The 23,514-nt window shown below is 43.5% G+C and overlaps 1 protein-coding gene across 1 annotated transcript in view; it reads right to left on the bottom strand.

Annotated features, from left to right (window-relative positions):
• The window catches only part of LMNB2 (lamin B2), a 29,853-nt gene extending 7,257 nt beyond the window's left edge, over positions 1 to 22,596 (bottom strand). The window contains exons 1-9 of the mRNA XM_085211619.1: positions 22,285 to 22,596; positions 11,369 to 11,505; positions 8,889 to 9,045; positions 8,147 to 8,272; positions 6,257 to 6,427; positions 4,177 to 4,302; positions 2,185 to 2,405; positions 1,326 to 1,617; positions 768 to 875 (exon numbers count right to left, since the gene is read on the bottom strand). Of these exons, the coding sequence (XP_085067745.1) occupies positions 768 to 875; positions 1,326 to 1,617; positions 2,185 to 2,405; positions 4,177 to 4,302; positions 6,257 to 6,427; positions 8,147 to 8,272; positions 8,889 to 9,045; positions 11,369 to 11,505; positions 22,285 to 22,587 (1,641 nt within the window). The 5' untranslated portion in view covers positions 22,588 to 22,596. The remainder of the gene's footprint in view (positions 1 to 767; positions 876 to 1,325; positions 1,618 to 2,184; positions 2,406 to 4,176; positions 4,303 to 6,256; positions 6,428 to 8,146; positions 8,273 to 8,888; positions 9,046 to 11,368; positions 11,506 to 22,284) is intronic.
• Between the last annotated feature and the right edge of the window lie 918 nt (positions 22,597 to 23,514).

Raw genomic sequence — 23,514 nt, 5'->3', positions numbered from 1 at the left:
AGCTATTTGTGCACGTTTCATTTTTAAATATCCCAAACCTTCTAATCCTCCCACTTTTCTCTCCTTATCAGTTTTGCTTCCAAATCCCAGTGGTAGATTTACTCTACGTTAATTTACATCAGTGCTTGTGGGAAGACATTATTCTCAGTTTGCAACAAAAATTATCACTAGCCACAGAAAGAGGAAAGAAATCTAACACTGCAGTCATCAGTTCTGAACACAATCGCTCCCACCACAGCCTCAATGACTAGAGGGACATAAAACGCAGTCTGTATGTACAAATTTCATTGATACGTATCTGAGCAATCAATACTTAGGCTGAAATAACTGCAACTGATTAAAGGAAAGCCATTTTTTAAGTTCTGCTGCAGACTAAATGTCAAACAAAAGTGCAAAAAGCAATACTATAGTTAAGGCTGAGAATGCCAACTATTAAACTTAGCACAAGTCTACCAGACTAAATAAATGCTCCTGTTTCATGAAGGGGTAGAGCAGGATTAAGTGTTCCAAACCTCAACAAAGGTGCTTGAAAAAATAAAATAAACAACAATCTTCGCCTCCTCCCCCCCCAAACTCTTTTTCAGCTAAATGGCCTTAGATACTGAAGTGCTAACACAGACATTGAACTTTTTTTTGCCTTTCTACAACTGAAATCCTACACCTCTAAAACAAGAACCACAAGTCCGGAAGTTACACACCAAATGTCAGATTTACAGCTGCCACAACATCAACAGATGAACGTTGCTGACACATGAAATATGACTTACTGTTACAGTCTGCCCAGCCCTGAGGACATACTTCGGAGTAAATTTGTAAGCAATTTCTTCTCCATCTCCAATTTGTCTTTTCAGTCTCCAGTTACCCAAAGACTGGTCCTAATGAGGAGAGTTGTAAGATTATTTATTTAGGGTGAGCAAACAGGCATCAAACCTCTTGCTAGGTCTCTTTATTACATTTATTTATGTGGTTGTTAGACATCTGCAATCTAACTTGAGAATACTTTTCCATACCCAGTAATTGTGTTAAGGTCATTCAGCAAAAACTTAAAAAGAGACATTTCACACAAACAAATGTTCTGCTAGAGCCGGCGAGGCCATTCCCAGAAGCACAGCACCAGCATATGTGATTAGACATTCAGGACTCTGGTCTCATCCTGCAACAAACATCATACCTGTAGCAAAATTCACCATTCAAATGCCACTTCGCTCTTACAAGACGACACACCTTGAAAGATACTATTTCTCTCAAGTGACGTGTGCTCAACAGACAGTGCAGCATTTCAATTTAGCTCCTCCTCCTGACGCAGGAGCTCTGCTGACACTCACCTTCTCCGAGTTGTTCTTCAGTTGAACGTATTTGCCCTCCAGGTCTATCTCTTCAATGCTGATACTTCCTGTAGCTGAAGCTTGCTGGGACATTTGGAAGCTACTGCTGCTACTGCTACCACTGATACTTCCAGTGCCAATTCCACTCGTTCCACTGCCTGAGAGCTCCTCTGCTTCAATCCGTCGTCTCTTGCCTCGGGAAGAGCGGACAAGTGAAGTGCTGCTACTGCTGCTGCTGGAGGTAGCTCGAGAGACAGTAACACGGGACGAGGGGCTGGGAGAGAGCTTCAGCCTGAAAGCAATCAAGTACTTCAATCAAATGGAAGAAAATTAAAAATTTTCTGACTGATCCACGGAACGACGGTCAAAGCAACAAAGCACAAAACACTCGGTAACTAGACTGTAACATGCTTCACTGTGTCTGTCAGTGGGACTGCAAAAAAATCTATCCAGGATGACTACGTGACGTGAAATGCAATGATGGTGAGAACAGCACAGACTGCCTCATCCTCTGCTCCAGTACTCATATATTTATATTCCAGTACACCCTATTCTTGTTCTTAAAAAGAGGAAAAGACCTATGTGTAAACACTTAAAAAGAGGAGATGAATGTCAAGTTCAGAATTATATATTCCACTGCACTTCGACACCATCATGAAAACCAAAACATAAGGCAGATATTCAGATGAGAACAGCTGTAAGTGTTTTATGCATGTTAAGGCTTACATGCAGAACATCACAGCGTGAAGACAATGTGACTTCAGTGAAACAAAATCTGAGCATTTCTGTTAAAACTGAACAAAAAAAATAAGCATAAAAAATGAAAATAACATCAGTCCTAAGAAAATGGAGCTCATACCTTTCCTCTTCTCCTTCCAGGAGTTTTCGATAAGCACTGATTTCCATGTCAAGTGCTAATTTCACATCAAGCAGCTCCTGGTATTCTGTAAGCTGCAGCTGCATTTGGTCCCTCATTTCTGTCATCTCCCTCTCCTTGGCATCAAGCATCTTCCTAAATTTATCCCGTTCACCAGCCATCGTTTCCTCCAACTCACGAATGCGATCTTCTGCTGCACTAGCCTAGGGACAACAGAAAACCTAGATGGCATCCATGTGGATATAAGACAGAAATCACCTCCATCCCACCAGATTCACAGAATGTCTTGGGTGGGAAGGGACCCTGAAGACCATACAAGTTCAACTCTTTGCCATGTGTTGGTTGACCCCCACCAGACCATCCAGCCTGGCCTTGAGCACCTCCAGGGATGAAATACCCACAGCTCCTCTGGGCAGCCTGTGCCAGGGCCTCACTGCCCTCGGGGTGAAAAGTTTCCCAATAACATCTAACTTAAATCTCCCTGTTTTTAGCTTTGAACTGTTTCCCCTTAGTTGTATCACTATGCACTTATGTAAAAGTCTGTCTTTCATCTTGCTTAGAAACTGGAAGGCCACAACGAGGTCTCCCCTGCATCTTCTCCAGGCTCTCTCAGCCTGTCTTTGCAGACCCACTCAGTCCAGGTCCCTTCAGATGGTGTTCCTTCCTTCTGTCACACCAACTGCACCACACAACTCAGTGTCATCAGCAAACTTAGCGAAGGTACACTCAAGACATGAGATAACATTTGTTGGTTTTCCCTTATCAGCTGATGTCATCACTCCTTCATAGAAGCAGGTTGGTCAGGCTCAATCTATCCTTGGTGAAGCCCTGCTCGTTGTTTCAGTATCAATTCCTCATCTTGTGTCCTAATATAGCTTCCAGGAGGATTGAATTCCACGATCTTCCCTGGCACAGACATGAGGCTTTTTCATCCTTCTTAAAAATGGGAGTGATTTCCCTTTTTCCAGTCACCAGGGACTTCACCAAACAGCCATGATTTTTTGGATATGATGCACAGTGGTTTGGCAACCACATCAGCCAGTTTTTTCAGGATTCTGAGATAAATGTCATCAGGCCCCATAGACTTGTACATATTCAATTTCATTAAGGTGTCCAGAACTTGTTATTTGCTTATGGGAGGAAGGATTTTGCTCCCAGCTGCCTCCTACAGGTTCAAGGACACAAGAGATGTGGGAAGCCTGACTGGCAGTGAAGACTGATGCAAAGAATTGAATATCTCAGTCTGTTGAAGTCAGTTCTCCATTCCCATTTATTAGAGGGGGTCCACTCTCCTTGGCCTCTCTCTTCTAACAAGCGTACCCACAGAACTCCCTGTTATCCTTTGTATCCCTTGCCAAGTCCAGTTTCACCTTGTCTTTCCTAATCCCATCTCTGCATTTCTGGACAGCATCTTTGCTCTTCATCTATCCCAAGTACTTCCTTCTAACTCCTCAGTTTGACCAGCAGATCCTAGCTCAGCCTTGCTGGTTTCCTGCCTGCCCTGGCTAATTTTTTTACACGTGCAAATGGAGAACTCTTTCCCCATAACAAAATGGCCTTAAGGATTTACTAGCTCTGTTCTGTTCCTTTTGTCTTTAGGGACAGATCCCAAGGGAACTCTTCCACTACTTCTTTAAACAACTGGAATTTCACTCTTCTAAAGTTCAGGGTCCCAACTTTACTCCTTGCCAGGCCTCAGGATGGAGGAGTCACTGACCCTGGAGGTGTTCAAGAAACATTTAGATGTTGTAGTGAGCATCATGGCTTAGTGGAAAATACTGGAGATTGGAGGACAGTTGGACTGGATGATCTCAGAGGTCTTCTCCAACCTTGGTGATTCTATGATTCGAAGACCACAAAGAGAACAACTACTTCTCTCCATAAAATTTAGAAAATAGGAGAGGACAAATCTGAATATATTCAAACATTACAGTGCTTTATATTAGAAATGAGAACAAATGTAGTGCCTTTTACCTGTTTCTGAAGGCCAGAAAGTTGGTAGCTGAGAGATTCTATTCTCATGCGAGCCTCCTTCAACTCCTCCCGAGCTGCACCAGCAGCTTTGTCATTTTGGTCAGAGGCCAGGATGGCATTCTCCAACTGGAAGTTTTACACAAGTCATTTGTATTGAGTTAGACATCTCACAAATATACTTGCAGTACTGTATACAAGCTTTTTAATCTTAAATAATTTAGAATGGAAATCTAGTAAGTTTATGAACTTCGAAGACATACTCTAAAGGAACAAGAACACCTATTTCAGTTCCATTCTTATAGGATTATACTAGCAGCCTTATAAAGCTTAGGTTTATGTTATCACACTACCAGCCTGGTTGATGTCAGAATGATTACACACAGGCCACCAATTTCATGTCCTGGTCTAACAGATCTCTGGATGCCCAGAGCACAAGCTGAATAAAACATTTCATTAGTGCCAAATCTCAGCTGGCCAGTAGCAACTTAGTGATTTCCTCAGTAAGAGAAGATCTTGACGCTTACACTCTTTCATGGACTCTTCAGGCAGGATTACATTACACTGTAAGTTTCATCAAGGTAGCTGGAAAATGCATATTTTTCATGCTTTGCAGCTTAAGTTCAACTACCTACTACTACACACACCACAGAATCCACACAGGAACCAAAGTGCTCCAATTCTAAGAATAGTTTCAGGCAGAACATTGTTCTTAACCACACAGCACAAAACTACAAGAAATCAATCTTTATCAACCGCACTGCTCAAAGAGTTCTAAGTAAGGAAGAACACACACACTGAGCTTTTGCCAAGATCAGCTCATCCTGGAGAAGCCTGGCAGACAGTTCATCTACTTCCACATATTCTCTAGCAGTCCCAAGATCTCTCTGATGAGGGTATTATTCTGGACACAGACACCAACTTCACCCAGAAACAGACAGCTGAGCCTGTTTTTTGTGGGGGGTGAAAAAGGAACATTAATTTCTTCCTCTCCTGTTCAAGTCTTGTCATTTTTTCCTTCTCTATCTACTTTGCAAACAGTTTTTTCTCTACAAAGGATATACTTTGGATCCTCTTTGGACAAGTCATCTAAATATCTGGTTGTTCCTAACTTCTCTGAAGAATGCCAAGATTGCTAAAGGCTCTTTATTTTGCTTTTTAATACCTATGACTTATTTTGTTGCTGCCCTAAGAAAGAGTTAAATATTTTTTAGATCAGTGTTTCTCAAATTGCAAATCAAAGAATTCTTAAGAGAATCTCAAAGTCGAGAGTGTGGAAAACAATGTTAGCAGCACCATAATTTTTCCACCACAGGAGAATGAGAAGTGGCTATAATTACAGGTAAGTATTTTCATAACCAGAAAAAACTGACACCTACTTTATTTTTTCAGGTAGGGTAATAATATAAAAAAATACTTGTAGCCAGCAACTGTACCAGTAATACTGAGGAAACTACTTCCCCCACACTGCCAGCTACATTAACTGGGATTTGCTAACTCAGGATTTGCACAGGCAGGTAAAAACAAAACAGTGCCTACATTTTAAAGAATTTCAAGGAGCATTCTTCTGCATCGAATTACGCCTCGCTATGTTCACACTTCCAAACTGCATACCACAGTTTTCAATACCAACGCTTGTCAAAAAAGTATCCAGTATCCTGGATTTCCCCACCATCAGCCCCAAGGAAACCACAAATGCACCAAAAAAAACCAAACCAAACAAAAACAAAAACAAAACAAAACAAAAAAAAAAAACAAAACAAAAAAAAAAAAAAAAAAAAAAAAAAAAAAAACAGAAAAAAGTACTGTATCAGCTATTTTGTGACATCCCCTATTCGCACCCTGTCCTCACAGAGCAGTAGTTCCACACGTTCTCCTGGCTAGTGCTATTCCAAGTGTTACCCTGGGCTAAACCTCCCTGGAAATGTGCCTGTGACCTGTACAGGAGGAAACACTCGGACATCATCACAGAGCTTGTTCACATCACTACTACTTGTCTCCTTAAAGACGGTAGGTCTGATGGAAATGGTTCCGTCTCCCTGACTGGACTTCTTGTCCACCAGAAGGGGAGTGCAGCAGTTACCTTAGCCTGATAGGTCTGCTCTAGCTCCATTTTGTACAGCTTGACTTGCTCATCATGCTGATTTCGCAGATCCTCCAGGGCCTGAGCCATTTTGTTCTCATACTCCTGCTGGCGACTGGTGTCCACTTCGACCAAACGATGCTCATGCCGTTTTCTTGTCTCTCTTATCTCCTACACAGAAAAAAAGAGGACAAAGTCCTACGCTGAGGCAAACAGCACAAGCAATTCCATTTAGACGAGTATTAATTACTTCAGTAATTAGTATTTAGTATTTAGGGACTACAGTACTGCAGCTAAAAGTTACTGCATGTATTAAGGGATGCAAGTTACCTTTCTCATTCTGTAAAAAACAATTCTAAAAGGTGAGCAAACTTGAAAAATGGCTGACAAATATTCATATAGAGTTTAAGTAAGGAGATATTTTGTGCTACAATAACTGATGGAGGGGTGAGTTTTCCTTCTCAGTATACATGCCTACAATAGCAAGCAGACTATAAGGAGTCAGATAAAAATCAACATGTTTTGCAACCATTATGTATGCTGAAAATAAGCATCATACAGATGTTCAAATTTCACTCAGGCATATGCAGATCTCTTTTTTCTATATATTCTATGACCTCTGCTAATTAGGCTTTTATAACATTAGTAATAAAGAAACAACCCAAACAAATTCTCTATGCTACTGCTCTGAAAACAGTCTTTTTTTCTTGCCAGTTTGTACAAAATACTCTTTTTCTGGTGAATGATGAGATCTCTCTGTCTGTATCACTGGACCTACACCAGTGAAGTTGACATTTAATCATGAAATTATTCATGCTGAGCCCTGCAAAGACCCACCCAGGTCTGAATGTGTGGTATGAGAAAGAATTCATTTCTGCCTTCAGAGTAAGGCAAACTATAAAGGAGCAGCCGTAAACTCTGTCAGGAGGCCTGAAGGCAACAGTGTGGTCACGAGATGGAGCAGAGCACAAGAGAATTAAGCTTACTTCCCATGCCTAAACTGAAGTCACAGCAGACTAACAAAAATTCAGGGCCACTTTAAATGAGCTGCTTTGCAGAAAGTTCTCAAGGAGCAAAAAATTACTTTGATGGCCTACAAACAAGGAAGGGTCTGTCACTTGCAGTTACACACAACAACTCAACTGCTGCGTGGCATGGAGTGAAACAACAATCATAGCTCAGGATGTCTTGCTTCTTTTCCCTATTCCAATAACTGTCCTTAGCCACACAGCCTTGCCTAACCCCTCCATCCAGTCTGTACACTCATTTTATTCCATGCTAAAACAGAACTCAGCCATTAAACTGGCAAACATTCAACTCAACAAAACACTCAAAATATTTTCTCATTAATCACGCTGAAAGAGTTTGGTGCATGGTAAGCCAAACATCACATGGGTGAGACAAAGGGCAGGAGTCTGTGGCCATACTTCCTTTCTCCATTCCTCCCAATCCCTATCTGTGCATTCCTACTCTTTACAAAATTACTGCTTTACTCCCAGCAAAAAGCAGTTTTTGGTACAGAGTTCTCATCAATGGGAACAGGTTCCAGTCAGCTCTAACAGTCACTACAGCTGGTGCAAACAAGGGGCAGGGCCATGCAGTCCGTGTAAAGAGAGGGAATAGGACTTTCCCTCTCATGCAGAAGCAAGTTGTTAAGTTAACCCACAGAACAATAATACCCTTGTCACTTGGCTTTCATGCTCGTTCTGCCACTGATCTGCTATGCAGCTCTTACACAACCTTTAAAATCAGCTGACTCACAGCAAAGATGAAATAATACTGATTTTCACTACCTGTCTCATTAGAAATTGTTTATGGTCGGTCTGAGTAAGAACTACATAGACTTCAGAATATAATGAGATGAGAACATAATGAGTAGGTTGGTACTACCTCCTCAAACACATTCTTCCTGAAATCCAGATCCTCCTGCAAGCTCTGGCACCGATTCTCCAGGTCCACACGCATAAGTGTTTCCTTCTCCAACTGCTTCTTAGCCACAGCATGACCATCTTCAGCCTGGTAGAGAATTGTAAAGATAAAGATTTAATTTTGACTGGATCCCTTTTTTCCCCCCCATCTACAAGCCCTTCACAACCTTCAATTGACATCCTTGGATCAACAACACACAGCAGTAAATCTCATCTCAAGCTATTACAGAAGTAAAGAGAAAGAAAAAAAGGAAAATGCACGCGTGAGCTTGTATGAATATTTAGAAAAGCTTTTTTGATTCTATCCCACCTATATAAACCACAGGATTATTTCAACGTAGCTTGAGAACAAATCCAAAGATTATTAACTTCTCAAGGATGTACTGCATGTTCTCCTCTTTCTTGACAACACAGCTCCTCTGGATTCTTCATCGTAAATGTAAAATTACGCAGGATGTTACAAAAGAGAACATTAAGTAACCAGAAGTACATAAATCTTTATGCTATCAATATCTCTAACACACCTTAATATTTAGCCTGTTTTACAGACCTCTTAATTTATTTCCACATCTAAGAGGGGCAGGGAAAGGTTAAGCGGAAGGGAGCTGAAGCAATGATGTTCAAACTAAGAGCAAAAAATCCCAACAAATTTCACAAGGAGTAACTCTTGTCGTGCTAAAGCAAGGAAACACTCCCTGCAATACCTTTGCAAGTTGGGCACGAAGATCAGCCACCTCTGCCTCCAGGTTGCGTTTCTCATTCAGGACAGTATTGAGTTCTGCTTCGCTTCTATGGAAGAGTACTTCAAGATCCTTTATGCGACCTTGAGCAACAGACAAATCTGCATCTTTCTTTTTGTAGCTGAAACAAACAAAAGTTACCTATGTTTACACATCGGTGCACACACATCTGGACAATGCCTTGGTTACAATTACAGATGTTCTGGTACTGTACAACTGTACTAGTAGGTGGCTCCACAGTAATCTGCAACTACAGTTAATTAAAAAAATTATAAACCTGGTACAAACTGAGTTTTAGAACAATGTTCTGTATATGTATTGCCCGGCTAGCAAGTACATTACTGGATGGCAAGGGCAAAAACAATCCTGCCTGCTGCTCGAGGCATAAAGACCATTTTCTCATCTCATAGAGGAAACATTTGGACTACAGCTCCCAAGGAGCAGAGCACATGCATCTCTCACAGAGGCCCACAAGCAGTGGCTTCTCCGCTGATTCCAGACCAGTATGTCCCCTTCAGTTCCTTCCAAGAACTATGAATCCCTTCATAAAGAAGAGAGCCTAGCCCGGGGAAGTGCTTTCCTGTGAAAAAGGATGTGAAAAAGGATGATGATGACAAATCACTTCTCTTCCACGATGGAGAGACTAGAGCCATGACGTTACTAGGCTCCCTGCTGACAAAGGGTAGCTCCTAAGTGCTATAACAGTTAACAACTGTTGTTATCATTTCTGTGTCCCAGAACCTTCCAAAGCCTGGGAGCTTCTAACATCCCACTGGCCTTATATCTCCTTTTTCTTCCCAGGCTGTTCTCACTCCCAAGGTAGACAATCACAATGTAACTGTAAACACGTAAAAAGTACCGCCTGATCTCAAACTTGGCTATAAGACAATGCATTCATTTCGTATCCCAAAGCCTTTTGGAGCTGATTTTTTTTTGCCCACTGTCTATTTGACAACTGCCCACTGTCTAAACAGTAGCTAGGATTGCTTCTTGTTGTCCAATTACTCTAAGTACTAAAAATCCAGAAAACATTAGATCAGCATCATACATGGCAGATAAGGAAAAAGAAACAAAATGACCAAAGTATCTGCCAGGACATCCAAAATCCCAAAAGAATAATCTGTGCTCATGGAGAACACTGGTGACAACAGCTGTCATCATCTAAACGAGCTGCACATACATGGCAGAAAGATAACAGCTCTGAAGTCCTGTACACTGACAGGAAAACCATATTCTCTCTATACCATAACCTGCCACAAATCCTTGTGTATCAGCCAAGTTCCTGCTGCTTCCCAACCCTTTAGGAGTTGGGTCTACCATTGCAGTGAACTTGAAAGAGACACTGAGGAAATTGTACCAAACACAGTGTTACATATCGCCCTCCTCTTCCTTTAAGCACAAAGCACTGAAGCTTGGCAGGCGAGCAGCAGAGCAGGCAGGGAGGACTTCATCACTAGCTGCATGTCAAGGCACCCTGTGCAAACAGACACAAAGTTGTTTTCAAGAACTGCATCTAAAGTTGGGCCATATGTCCCAGGCATGACTTTCCATATGTACTATACCAGGCACGGCAAGAGTTCTGCAAGTGCATCTCAAGGGACTGAAAGCAATCTGCTAAAAGAAACTTCCAAGCCAAGAAATAATTCAATTCTATTATGAACTAAGAAGACAGAAAACCTGGCACACTTTCCTCATATTTAGTGTATTTCAGAATACCAAGTACATTTGAAAGAGGCTGGCAGAATTACCCTGTCAAGTCCCTGAAGTGACTGATAAGGGACAACTCAACCACCCAAACACAGGGCAAGGGAGATGACCCAAAAGAAAGCAGCAGCAGCAACATTTCAAGTGCACAGTGTTTTACAACAGGGTATTTGTAAAATCCCTCAGTATTAGCAAAGGCCTAAAAAACAGAGATCAACTTGCAGTGATTCTCACTAGCTGGGAAGTGAAGGGAGGATAACTAGAGCCAAATTCCCACAGTTAAACTGCTGCTGCTCACTTCTGGAAATTGCTTTAAAACACAATTAAAGTATTTGCTGCCTCCAGAACAACGGAGACAACCTTGATGGCTGTCTAACTTCAAGTGGCACACAACACAATCCGTGGGGGGGGAAGAAAGAGGGGGGAGAGGGAGAGGAAGGAGAGAGAGAGAAAGAGAGACAAAGGGACCAGGATGGAAGGGGGCACAGCTGATTGTTTTAACATCTGCATGTGTGAACAGCCCATCAACTCGCACTTTATTCATCCTCTATCTACAAACAGATCTGTGTACATACTAGCTGTACAATCTGAGGAATTCCACTCTGACAAGCCTGCATCACTTCCTCAAGACACCCACTAAGGCATTTTAAGAGGCAGCAGCAGTGTCATTCACACCGCAGATTACCAATTTATCATTTAAAGAAAAAAACCCACAATATATCATGTAAGATTTTCCTTACCTTTTATTGAACTCCTCAAGTTCAGCCCTCAGTTTTCCTATTTCAATCTGTAACCTCGCCCTCTCTTTGGCTGTTTCATCCAGAACTCTTCGAGCATCAGCCAGTTCAGACTCATAGAGGTTCTTGATGCCACTGACCTAAAGGGGAAAAAAGTGTTCAGACACGAAAACATTCCAAGCCTAAGCATCAGCAAACTGAGTTTCACAGGTTTCACTCAGCTTTCTTTGGAAAAGAATGTATGATATGACTTCTGTTGTTGAAGTGCATTAAATTCTGACCATTTTCAATTAATATGCACTTAAGTGCATATGTGTGAATGTGAAGATTCATTCCCAGCAGAATGTAACAAAACATGTTTGAAATGTGTGTCTTCCAAAGAGACAGACTGAAGCAGAGCAGCACAGCCTGCACACAGACCTTGAACCATTCACTCCCATTCCATAGACCATTGCTTTGGGCCATTTTTTTTAAGCATCAATGTCATTTAAAAACAAAGTAGAACAAACGTTTTCTGGAATACAAATGGAAGCCTCATTCAATTCTGTTGCTCCTGTACTATAAAGCAAAAGAAGAATCTGAAATGAGATGAACTACAGAGACCTTCAGAGACATGCTTCTACTCTTGTTCTCTGCCTCAGACGATAAGATCTGCAGATCTCCCTGTCCAAGCTCAGAAAAAAGATAAGATAATCCACCATTCAGACTGCAACAAGGCACCTGAAAGTCTTCAACACCAGTAATTCTTTTTAGAACACAGCATCATTTGAAAGGCATACAGATTTTTTAGAATAGCTAAAAATTGAAGGTAAGATTGGTGGCACTGCTTCTATCAAAGGATATCAGAGCAACTATTATTGATGTAAATTCAGAAACAGAGCAATCATGGTGTGGGAAGAGCAAAAAGCAGAATATAACAACTTTAGGAAGAGAAACTTCATAACAAAGCATCAACTGTAGACATGAGGCAACTGTGCTGTTCCTAGGAATGCCTATTCCAACAGCCCCAATGACAGACTCAACCATCTGGACTCCAGAAAGACAGATTAAAGGCAGTCAGAAAATAAATCAAGATCCTGACAGAGCATATTTTCATAAAACTTCTGAAATGAACCTAGATGTGACAGTCTGAGAACTGAGAAACTTAGACTGCAAGCTCACTGCATACCAAAAACTTGGCTGTCAATTCATGCAATCTTACTTCTTTTTCTAAAGAATTATTATTTCAAGACTTATTCCATTTGTTTGTTTTCCCTCTTCTTTTGTCACAGCTTACAGCCAGAAATTCCCTATGGCACAAGCTAATACAGCTCTGCATTACCAGTTGCAACACTCAGAAAGTTCCACGAAGATGTGAGTTATGACTGTGCTAAGATCCTTCTTGCACCACTCCACCATGCCAATAAAATAATAATTGTTCAGGCTGTAAAGCCTCTCACTGATTGTGAGCCTTCATGAAAATACAATATTTGCAAATCACAATACAAAAATCACACACTGGAATACTACATTTGAGGGCTATGTGCTTTTAAGAAGGGATGCCCAGGAGCAGGGGGGAAAGCAACATGGTGGGCTGCAAGCAACTCAGGGGACTCCTGGAGTCCATTGAGGATAACTTCTTGTTCCAGGTATCGCACAGACCAACCAGAGGTGAAGTATTGCTGGACTTGGTGCTCACCAACACAGAGGAGATCATTAAAGAGGATAAGATCAGAGGCACTGTAGCTGCTGATTGAGGGCTTTGAGTCTGGGAAAGAATAGTCTGGGATCTGAACTTCAGGAGAGCAAACTTCCAATTGTTTACAGTATTACTGAGTGGGATTCCCTGGGAAACTGCCCTTAGGGACACAAGAATGGGGCAGAGCTGGCAGCTCTTTTAGGATGCCTTCCTGAGAGCACAGAAACTTGGAGGACGCAGGAAACTGTCACAGCTGAGCAAGGACCTGCTGGTCAGACCAAGGGTAAGGGGGATGTGCACAAGGTCTGGAAGCAAGGATGGGCAGCCTGGGTAGAATACAGGAACACCATCCAAACATGTATGGTGCAATCAGGAGAGCCAACGTGCAGATGGAATTGAACTTGGTGAGGGATGTGAAAAGTAACAAGGGGTTCTACAGGTACACTGGTCAGAAGAGACAGGCCATGGAGAGCATACCTCCTCTGCTAAATGAGAAGGCAGAACTAGCTCCAACAAACATGGAGAAGACTGAGATACTCAGCAAGTTCTCTGTTTCAATCTTCACTGCCAGTCAGGCTTCGCACTTATCTCACATCTTGAACCTCTACACGTGGGTTGGGGGAGTAAAATCCTACCCTCTGTAAGAGAAGAGCATGTCTGAGACCACCTCACAAGACTGAGTGTATACCGTAGGTGGGGCCAGACAACACGCATTCCAGGGAACTGCAAGGAAAAAAAATAATCACAGCTGACTGGGAGTGTCCTCAGTGGCTGAAAAAAGGGAACCATCACTCTCACTTTTAAGAAAGGGAGAAAGGAAGGTCTGGGAACCTACAGTCCAGTGAGCCTCAACACTGTGCCTGGGAAGATGATGGAGCAGACCATCCTGGAAGAGATGTTATGCACATACAAGACAAGAAGCTGATCTGAGAAAACCTGTAGGTTTCCCTCTATTTGTAAACATCGCTACAAAAAGGAAATACAGTATCAACCAACAAGTAGTGAATAATTTATGCTTGATATTCAGAGTATTCCAAACACCACAAAGCTTAACAACATCAAAAGGACAACATTCTGAACTGCAAACAAACATTTAAAGTAACCCCTGTCTTGATAGAAGATAGCTGGAATGAACTAAATATTGAATGATGAAAGCCATTTCAGAACCTTTTGGTAAGAAGAGAACCAGAGACAACACCTCTTAGTTAAAAAGGTCTGACTCGCCCTCACTGCATAACCTGTTGTGGCAACTGAGCATGGATCTTTTCTCCTGTAGCACACTGAACTTCTGCTCTGCTCCTGTTCCAGAAACTTGAATGAAAAGTAAACACAGCTCCAACGCACAGTTTGCTAGCAAGAACACCACTTACAGCAGCATTTTAAGCCAATGCACTGGACAGACAGAAGTAACTGAGATATGAGGACACTCTCTAGCACTGAAAGAAACTCTGGCAAGTATTTTTGCTGTCTGAAAATGCTGCCCCTAAAGCTCTGCTCTGGTGGAAAGAATGTAACGTTCAGAGTCCACTGACTTTGAAATAACCAGAGTAGTATGGTCCCCAAAGTGCCTCTAGTTATTGTCCACCTCCAATTCTGCTTTCTTTCTAAACTACAATCACTCTTTAGCCTCCTCCCTTTTAAATTTACTTTGCAACTGCTGCTCAGTTTGGTCTCCAATAGTGACACTTCAAGCCCACATTCTTAAAAAACTGTTGTTGACCTTCTAGGATATGCCTCATATAGAATTTATGGACAAAAAAAGAAAAAGGGCAACAGGACCAGCAGTCAGCATCCACAGCAGCAAGGGAAGGAAAACCACTAAATGAACCTAGCAGCTGTGAAGCCCATTTCTGGTGCTTTGCCTCATCACGCAGCCCAGCACTGTGCCACCAGGCAGTGTCTAAATGTCCCCGAATGCCCCAGGAATACTGGGAGCACACTTTTCTCAGACTTGACACATTTTGAAAAAGATTTTGCACTCAGCATCCAGAGTATGGAAAAAACACTGGTATACATAGTGCTAATTAATCACTAACTATAAAGGAAAACAGGAACCATTCTGGAGATCTGTGAGGCAGAAAATGCAGTCATTCCAGCAGGTGTCAAATAGTTCAAGCTGTAATCCAAGAGGTGATACCATACCAGAGCTACATTTTATATCTTTGCAGTGTCATGGAGCGGTTAAAGCTGGTAAGCCACGAGAGGAAGCAACTCTTCACTCTCTGTAGCACGTGGGACCAGATTTGCCAGAACACTGTCAAGAACCTCAGCAGATTTGCTTTCAGTAGCCTTGCAGAAGCAAAAGAAACCAAGAAGTAATTACAACCGTTGCAATTATGACAACTACAGAAAACAGAGGTATTTGTTAGAGCAACAACAAAAAAAAAAAAAGAAGAAAAGCAGAATATTGTATAAGACATCACTGTAAGCACTTAACTAAAAAAAAGGTCACGTACAATAAGATAAAACAAAACTGGCCTGGTTACCTACTGGGCAACACAGTAGAGCAGGAGGATATGGGACATAAAACAGCATTTGTCAAAAAGCAAAGCTCATGCACAAATGCCAAATAAAAACTAAGTGATTTCTGACAAACACATGCCAAGCCAAAAATTAAGTTTGAAAAAAAAATCATAAATGGCGTAGAAAGTAATCGCTCTTGTTGCACTTACAAAAAGGTATAAACTGACATGACAGACAGCCTGGGGCCCAAAGCTCATCAGCGTAAGCGAAAGTAGCATCTCAAAAAGATGAAGTATAACCATATCTTCATTTTTTTGTTATTAACTTACATTCATACTAGAGAAATCTTTAAAGAGATCTCCTGCACTTAAGCATGAGTTGAAAGAATCATAGAACAGACCACAAATCAAACAGTAACAAATCATCAGATTTATACAGTATCAAGAGCTTTCTAAGCCCACTTTTTCAGTTAGGTGAATTGCTAGCTACAATATTTAATCTTATAGGAGTTCACTTTATAGGAGTTCACTTTGTTCTTTACAATTAGAAAGAAGTTTCTAAAGAGGAACTACCTGTCACTAAGCTGGAGTGTACAGTGAGACAGCAGACATTAGCCTGAAGAACAATACTGCTGGGCAAGCAGGTAAGGGTCATACTGAGGAAGAATTAGTGTCTGCTGCAAAACACAAGTTTCACAGCCAGCTGGACTTGTCATGTAAGTCAGAAAACGGGTTTTCATGACAGATCCAACAAAAAAAAAAAAAAAAAAAAGTGAGGAAAGCAGCAGGTACATGAAGAACATCAACATGGAAAAAAATATTCAATACGACTTCGTCCATCTCAGAGGAAACAGTCAGAAAGGATACAGACAAGGATTTGAGAAGTCCACAATGACACAAATCATATTCTAGGGACTGGGGGGAGGGAGATTGGCACATAGTCCCCTGGATCTCCCACCTTCCCCCTCCTAATCATAGGTGTGTCATGTGCTTTCTTACAGCCATCAGTCTTGACGCTTCAAAGATCATTTGTAGCAGTCTCACAATGAAACCAACCAGCCTCTCCACCACTTGTGGATGCGGTTTGATTAGATGTCCATTGCAGCACTCATCGTGTGAGCTTTCCCACTTCATGTCCACGACCCCACTGAGATCACAGCACCCATGGTGGCCAATTCCTCTGGCTGTTCTCCACATTGCAAGCATTTGTGCTGCAGGCACTTCAGAAAGGCACCAAAATGATTTGTCAGGAAGAACAGGAGAGCTTTCCCCATCAGACTGTCCTGTAGGCACTTCCTTGATGATTCCACAATTGCTCTGTTGATTACCGTCTATTCTGCTCACACAGCCCCTGGCCCTGTGCCTGTCTACCCCATCCCACCCCTCCCCCCCACCGGATCTTAGAGAAACCTCACACTCCCCCATCATTTCCAGTCCAAAGTTCTTACCAAGGTGACCCATCTGTTGGCAAAGATACCTTTGTCCTGCCTAGCCAGGCAGATCCTGTCTCTTCCAAGCAGTCACCAGCCCTGAAATACAACTCCACAGTTGCCAGCAGCAGTTACAGTCAGCTGGTGCTCTGCAGGATCTGTCCAGCCATTCCCACCTGCTCACCCAAGCACCCCCCACCCAGAAGACAGGTGAGGTCTATGGGAGACCTCCTACAGCAACTACTGGAAAGAAGCTGCAAGACATCACTCAGTGAAGACACAGGGAATATGCTAGACTGTGAGGCTGGACAAATTAGGTGCTAAAGCTTTAATTATCTTAATATGCATCAATGTGCAAAACAAATGCGTTCCCACCAGGTGTGGCTCAGTGTGTTCTTGTTCACCCAGTTATGGACTGATGAAGGCTCACGGCCTCCCCAGGAACATCTGTGGAGGCATGTAGCTATTCCTCCTTCTGATGTGGTCCCATGCATCAAGGCTATGGAAATGCCTGCTCAGAACCAGGCAATCATCAGTATCAACATCAAAGGCAGTTTATCCAAAAATTGTAAACAGCATCACATTCTTCCAAGGAAACCTGGTCACCTGCCCATATGGTTAAGAACCAGTTTCTTCACAGAAATATAATAAGTGCCACAGCACAGCCTCACTGAAACCCAATCTATGAGGTCATGGATCTAAGATGACCAGGGATGCCTTTGCCCAGAGACGTCAGCAAGAGAGCTAAAATACACCTTCTCTCCTTTCTTTTTCAGCCAGACATGGCAGTCTGGCAGGTGTCAAGCCAAGGGGTAGTACAAAGTATGTTCCCAGCAATTAACAGGGGAAACACTTTCCATACAAAGCAGATGGCTGCTTACTACAGTGTTAACTCTGACAGAGACCACAAGCAGATACTGCAGTTGCTACAGGCAGGGAAGACTGGAGGAAAAAGAAAACTAAGAGGGCAGCATGGAGATGGGACATAAGCAACCTCCAGAAGATCTAAGTTCTCAAGAGCAATGAAGATGTGTGTTGTATATCAGCACCATTACCCTTCAACTGATCTCTGCAGCACCGCTTAGTCCTGTGTCTTGAGGTTAGGACTCAGGTGATCCACCACCCACAGAAGCATCCAAATATGTGTTTCACAGATAGCAACGAGGTAGCACCAAGGGCACCTACCCTAGTTTAGTGCTAGCTCTGGTTGTTACACACGGGGCAGCAAAGGGCACAGCAGCTGCACCACTGGCAGGTAAGAAGAGCCCAGGTGAGGCTGCAGTAAAGTATTAATGACTCTAACATACAAGACTGCAGCCATCTGCAATGACATCCACAGAGCTTGAGAAGACACAGAATAGGGAAGCCTGTATTGCTTCTGTCAAGTGCAATTGCTGTTGGTGGCTGAGATTCCCCACGGATCTTCATTTCCTTTCTCCATCCCACTCTTTTTGTTGTTGTTGTTGTGGGTGAGGACTGCAGAACACTCTCAGAACAGCATAGTAAGCCCTCCTGTACTCGTAAAAAATGTCTGTTCTGGAGGACTGCAATCATAAACACCACCAGGAATGAAGGTATTAGAAAGGAGTCTTCCCACCTTCATCCTTTCAACCACTCCCTCTCCCAACCTCAAAGATCAGGTAACAGTGACCCCAACACAGTGAGAATATCAACCAAATACTAGGGAATACAAAAACAAAAGGATACACTCAATTTACCTACTCTCATAGGCTAAGCTACACAAGTGGATTCACACAAGAGAACAAACTGAGAATGAGGACAGTTATTGGTTTCCCCAGCTGAAAAGGCAACTTTTATTTTTATTTATCCAAGTGCTTACTGCATAGTTTTATTTCTCTAGAGGCCTACTGCATGCTAGTAAAGGCAAAATAGCATTAGATAGGTTTGCAAAAGCTTGAAAGATGAATGTAATTAGCAGACGACTGGAGATGAATCTCAACTTCTGTTGAGTTCTTATCTCAATGTTAAGAGGTAGCAGCAGGAGCTATTTTGTTCCAAGGCTACGATGCAGCTTTAAGCCTGCAGGACTGAGGAGGTGACCCAGCATTGGTAGAAAGCAGCTGCTCCCTTCTTTCCTCTGCAGACTGGCAGTTTGAACGATAAGGAAAAAAAAATAACCATCATGATCAGCTGATGTTTGAAGAGCCTGATGAAACGGTGGCTGTAGTCCTTGCCTGAACAGCACCAGTAACAATTCATTCATGTAGAAGTGATTCCACAGAACCAGAGTTCTCAGAACCAAATCAGAAATGCCACCCCTTTTGTTGCCATGCATGCAGTGGTAAGGGATGTCAGCAGAGGTCAAACATCAGTAATGGTCTCACCCCAACCCATAGTGAGACATGGACGTGTGGGGACACCAGGGTGACAAGCAGTGGCCAAACACCACTATATCATCATCATGCTCTTGTCCATGTATTAAAGCAAACAGGAGTTGCTAAAGGTTGTTATGAAAAAAAAAAGAAAAGAAAAAACAGATGTGTCAACTGCTCAAGGTAGAAGTTTCAGGTGTTAACACAGAGCCCAGTGGATGAGCAGTGCTTGTCAATCCACAGCACGCATGGCTGCATCCACCATGTGCTTCTGGCATCTGAGGTCCTTCTGAAAATCCTCAGCCAATTTAAGCTGAAATTATCCTAAACAGTTCAGTAACAGCAGCAACTTGTCTCCCGCTGAGCTGCAGAAGCTGTAACAAATCTTCTGGAGCAGAAACAAAAAATTAACCAGGCCTGCTCCCTGGTGGGAAGAAAAAATAATGCTTTCTGATTCAACGCATACTTAAGTAGACAATTAAAATACGGGAATTCCTCCATTTCTATAAGCTGTTCTTTTATTCACATCAAAATGCCATCATTTTATTTGTGGGAAGAGAACCATCACTTCACTCAGTTAATTCATGATTATTCCATCAGGCAGTCTGCCACACATCACAGATTAACAGAAATCAGAAGGCTAGTAAGCAATCAGTAAGCAATGTATTTATTAGGAAGAAGAAACAGTAGCAGACATAATAAGTATTAAAATTAAACAGTCTTAGACTGGGGGGAAAAAAAAGGCTCCCTCATCCATAAAAGGTCAAGACAGTTATTAAAGGCAGAGTAGCGAGAGCATCAGCAGAGAGAAAGCACATAACCATGAATAACTCAAAGCTGCTAGGAATACTAAGCTTAAAAAAAAAAAAAGCAGCTAAAATTTGAAGATGGTTGAGGATAATCACCAAAGGGAATTTTCATCATGAACACTCCAGAAAATTAAATAGTCCACTTCAAACATGCAGAGTTAATATAAAGAGATAATGACACATCCCAAACAGAATGGCAATAGACTACACTTAATAGTGCCTCTGCATAGAAGCTACTGTGTTTTTTTTGTTGTTGTTGTTGCTTTCTTAAATTAATACTTTATTTCATTCTGAGTTTGATTATTTTAGGAACACAAATTCAACAAGGAAACTGAAGCATCAGCAGAAAAACCAGTTTACCACATCAGTGCCAGAAGGACAAAATTCTCCTATTTCAGTGCACCCAGAATTTGACAGCCACGTGAAGTTTCACTGCTCACACAGCCCTAATCCACTGCCCACAGGCCTGAACTGAAACTTAATAAGACTGCAAAGTCCCCTACTGGACACACGTGAAAAAAAATAAGCTGTCCTAAAGACATCAGGCAAGCTTTTAGCACACAGTCCAGGTGAAGGATTGTACAAGCATTGGCTCTAACACAACACAAAAGAATCCCAGAACATCCTGAGTTGGAAGGGACCCAGAGCAGAACCTCAGAATTAAGACTTAATAAAAAGAAGAAAACTGAAAGGGAAAAGTAAGCAAAAATGTATGAAAACCCTCAAGCTTACCTTCCCCATTTAATGCAGAGTATTTTCCAGGCTGAATAACACACAGAACAACTACAATAAGTTGGTTTACATTCACGCTATACGTAAGACTAAATGTCTTGTGCCTGTACCTACTTTGATTATGTGTGTTCTTGTTAATTATATTCTGCTTTATATATTGAAAGTGTTTACTCCCTGTTCTAGCCTCCAGCAATCTATAGCTTCCTAGTGCCTGGAGCCAGACATGGTTATTTTGTTTATAGCATGATTTCATATAGGACAAGAGATGCAGGCATTCTTTATGATAAGTAATATCTGGTTACTTTGAAAACACATTACATTACATCATTAAGTGATACAAACGCATTTCAAGATACTTTGGCGAGCAGTGATTGCAGGCAGGCTGACCTCCCCCCAACAAGACATTACCATATTTGGTCTACTTAAGTAAATTGCACAAATTCAAACTTTTCTCCCGCTGATCCTTAAAAGAAAAAAAAAAAAAAAAAAAAACCTACACAAGCGGCAGAGCAATCTCTCACATCACTCCCTTCACAGCACTGTTAGCTACCAGCTTCAACTCAAACTTAGTGGGACACCTCGCCTTGCAGGCTGCCTCCAAGGGATGGAGGCTGGATATGAGGAACAATTTCCTCTCAGAAAGTCCGGTGGAAGCCCAGGGGGTGGCGGGGTCACCTGGAGGGGTTGGAGAATGGTGGAGATGTGGCACATGGGGACACGTTCAGTGGGCACGGCGGGGAGGGGCTGACAGCTCGCAGCCCTTTCCCAGCCTCAGCGATCCCACAGGAGGACTGTGAGCTGGTATGGACCAGGTGGGACCGCCAACCATCCCCCACACGGGAAGGAGGGTCGTGGGGGCAGCAAGTACGGGACAAAAGGGAAAAATAAAACGTGGCTTCCAAAAAAGAAAAAAAAAAAGTGGTCACAGGAAACAGGTTATCTGCCACACGAAACGGATTCGGTTCACACCATTCGCAGGGACTAAGAAAGATTTTCTCCGGCGAGAAGCAAACTTAGCATAACCCTTTCAAATCCCCCAGCGCTAACTGCCGCGCAGCGGGGACCAAAAACCCCTCACGAGTTTTTCGCTCATGCGACAGCGGGCCGCCCGGAGCCCTCAGCGCAGCGCCCAGACCCGCAGCGCGGCGGGCAGCTCGCTCCTTCCCGCCGGCCCCACCCGGCGCGGCCCAGGCCCGGCCCGCCGCCCCCCCCCCTCGCAGCGCTCCTTCCCGCCTTTCGCTCTCGCTCGGTGACGCGAGCAGCCCAAGCCGCGCTCGGCGCGCAGCCGGCAGCCGCTTCTCCCCGCAGCCCCCGGGCCCCTACACGTACAACCCCACACCCCCCACAACCCGGAGCACCGCCGCCGCGGGGGAAGGACGGGCCGAGCGCAGAACCGCCAGCCCCGCTCCCTGCGACGGAGCGGCCCCGCCGGCCGCCACCGCCTGGGAGCCCCGGGTGAAGGCGGCAGGCCGTACCTCGCGGGTGGTGACCTCCTCTTTCTCGGAGATCTTCACTAGCAGCCGGTCATTCTCCAGCTCCAGCGCCCGCACGCGGTCAATGTAGACGGCCAGGCGGTCATTGAGCTGCCGCAGCTCCTCCTTCTCCTGCAGGCGGGAGATGCGGGTCGGCGATAGCGGGGTCCCGCCGGGGGTGCCGCGGATCGGGGTGCCTGACATGGCGCTCGGCTCGCGGGCAGCAGGCTCATTCAATCCGGCCGCACCGGGGGAGGAGGGAGCGATAAGATGGCGGACATCGCCTGCCCCGCCGCCGCGCCGCATGGGAAATGAAGTCTGGGCGCCAAGATGGCCGCGCGGGGCGCGCCGGGAGGAGGAGTCCGCGCCGCCGCCATTTTGTGGGCTGCCTGCCGCCACTCCGCGGTCGCTTGTAACGCGTTTTGAATACAGTTAAGCCAATGAGACTGGGAATAAAGCACGGGGAGAAAGGTCATTTGATAACCTTGCACATAATAACCTTGATTGTGAATAAAGACTGTTCTGAAAGCAGAGACCACTCGTTGGGTTTGGTTTGTTTTTCCCCTCCAAGCGTGAGTTCCTTCTCGTCAGCCCGTGTTGTAGCGGGTGAGTCCCTGTGCTCCTCAGAAACGGCCTCCTACCAACGGCCTTCCCTGCCTCGGGAGGAGGCACAGGTTAGCAGCGAGGCCTGCTGAGGAATTTGCTGTGCTTCCCCGTCAGCATCTGTAGGCTGAGAACTGCAGTTTGCTTTTTGGGGTTTCAATCAACTACTTCCAAGCAGGGATTTTTATGAGGGTTGTTTTGCAGGCATTAGAAACATCCACGGTGATGCTGAGAAGGTGCAATGCTCCCGGGTCAGGCTGCTCAGGAAGAAAGTGCTTTTGCTATCCCAGGGGATGCTGCCAGTTCACAATTAAGTCGTTGGGAATTTTTCATTTCCTAAATATTTGGAATATTACCTTCCCCAAAGCATGTTTTTACTGATTATACTCTGACTTCTGTAAGTTCTTACACATTTAACCAGTATAAAATGCGTTAGCAGTGAATTCCTTATGTCCCCAGCCTTGATGGGTTTTGCATTGTGTCTAATAGGGAAGGCTGAGAAAAGAAAGATTTTCTGGGAAAAACAAGTTTGAAGTTGGTACAACAGCAAAGAAAAAGGAGTATGAGTGTAATGCAAGTCAGCGATAGAAGACAACTAAATAGAAAAACAAGAAAATATTGCATGCAATA

This window comes from Meleagris gallopavo, chromosome 30 (genome assembly GCF_905368555.1).
Source record: "Meleagris gallopavo chromosome 30, MGAL_WU_HG_1.1, whole genome shotgun sequence".
Lineage (NCBI taxonomy): Eukaryota > Metazoa > Chordata > Aves > Galliformes > Phasianidae > Meleagris > Meleagris gallopavo.
The sequence above is the reverse complement of the archived record's forward strand: the minus strand, read 5'-3'. Positions and strand labels throughout refer to the sequence as shown.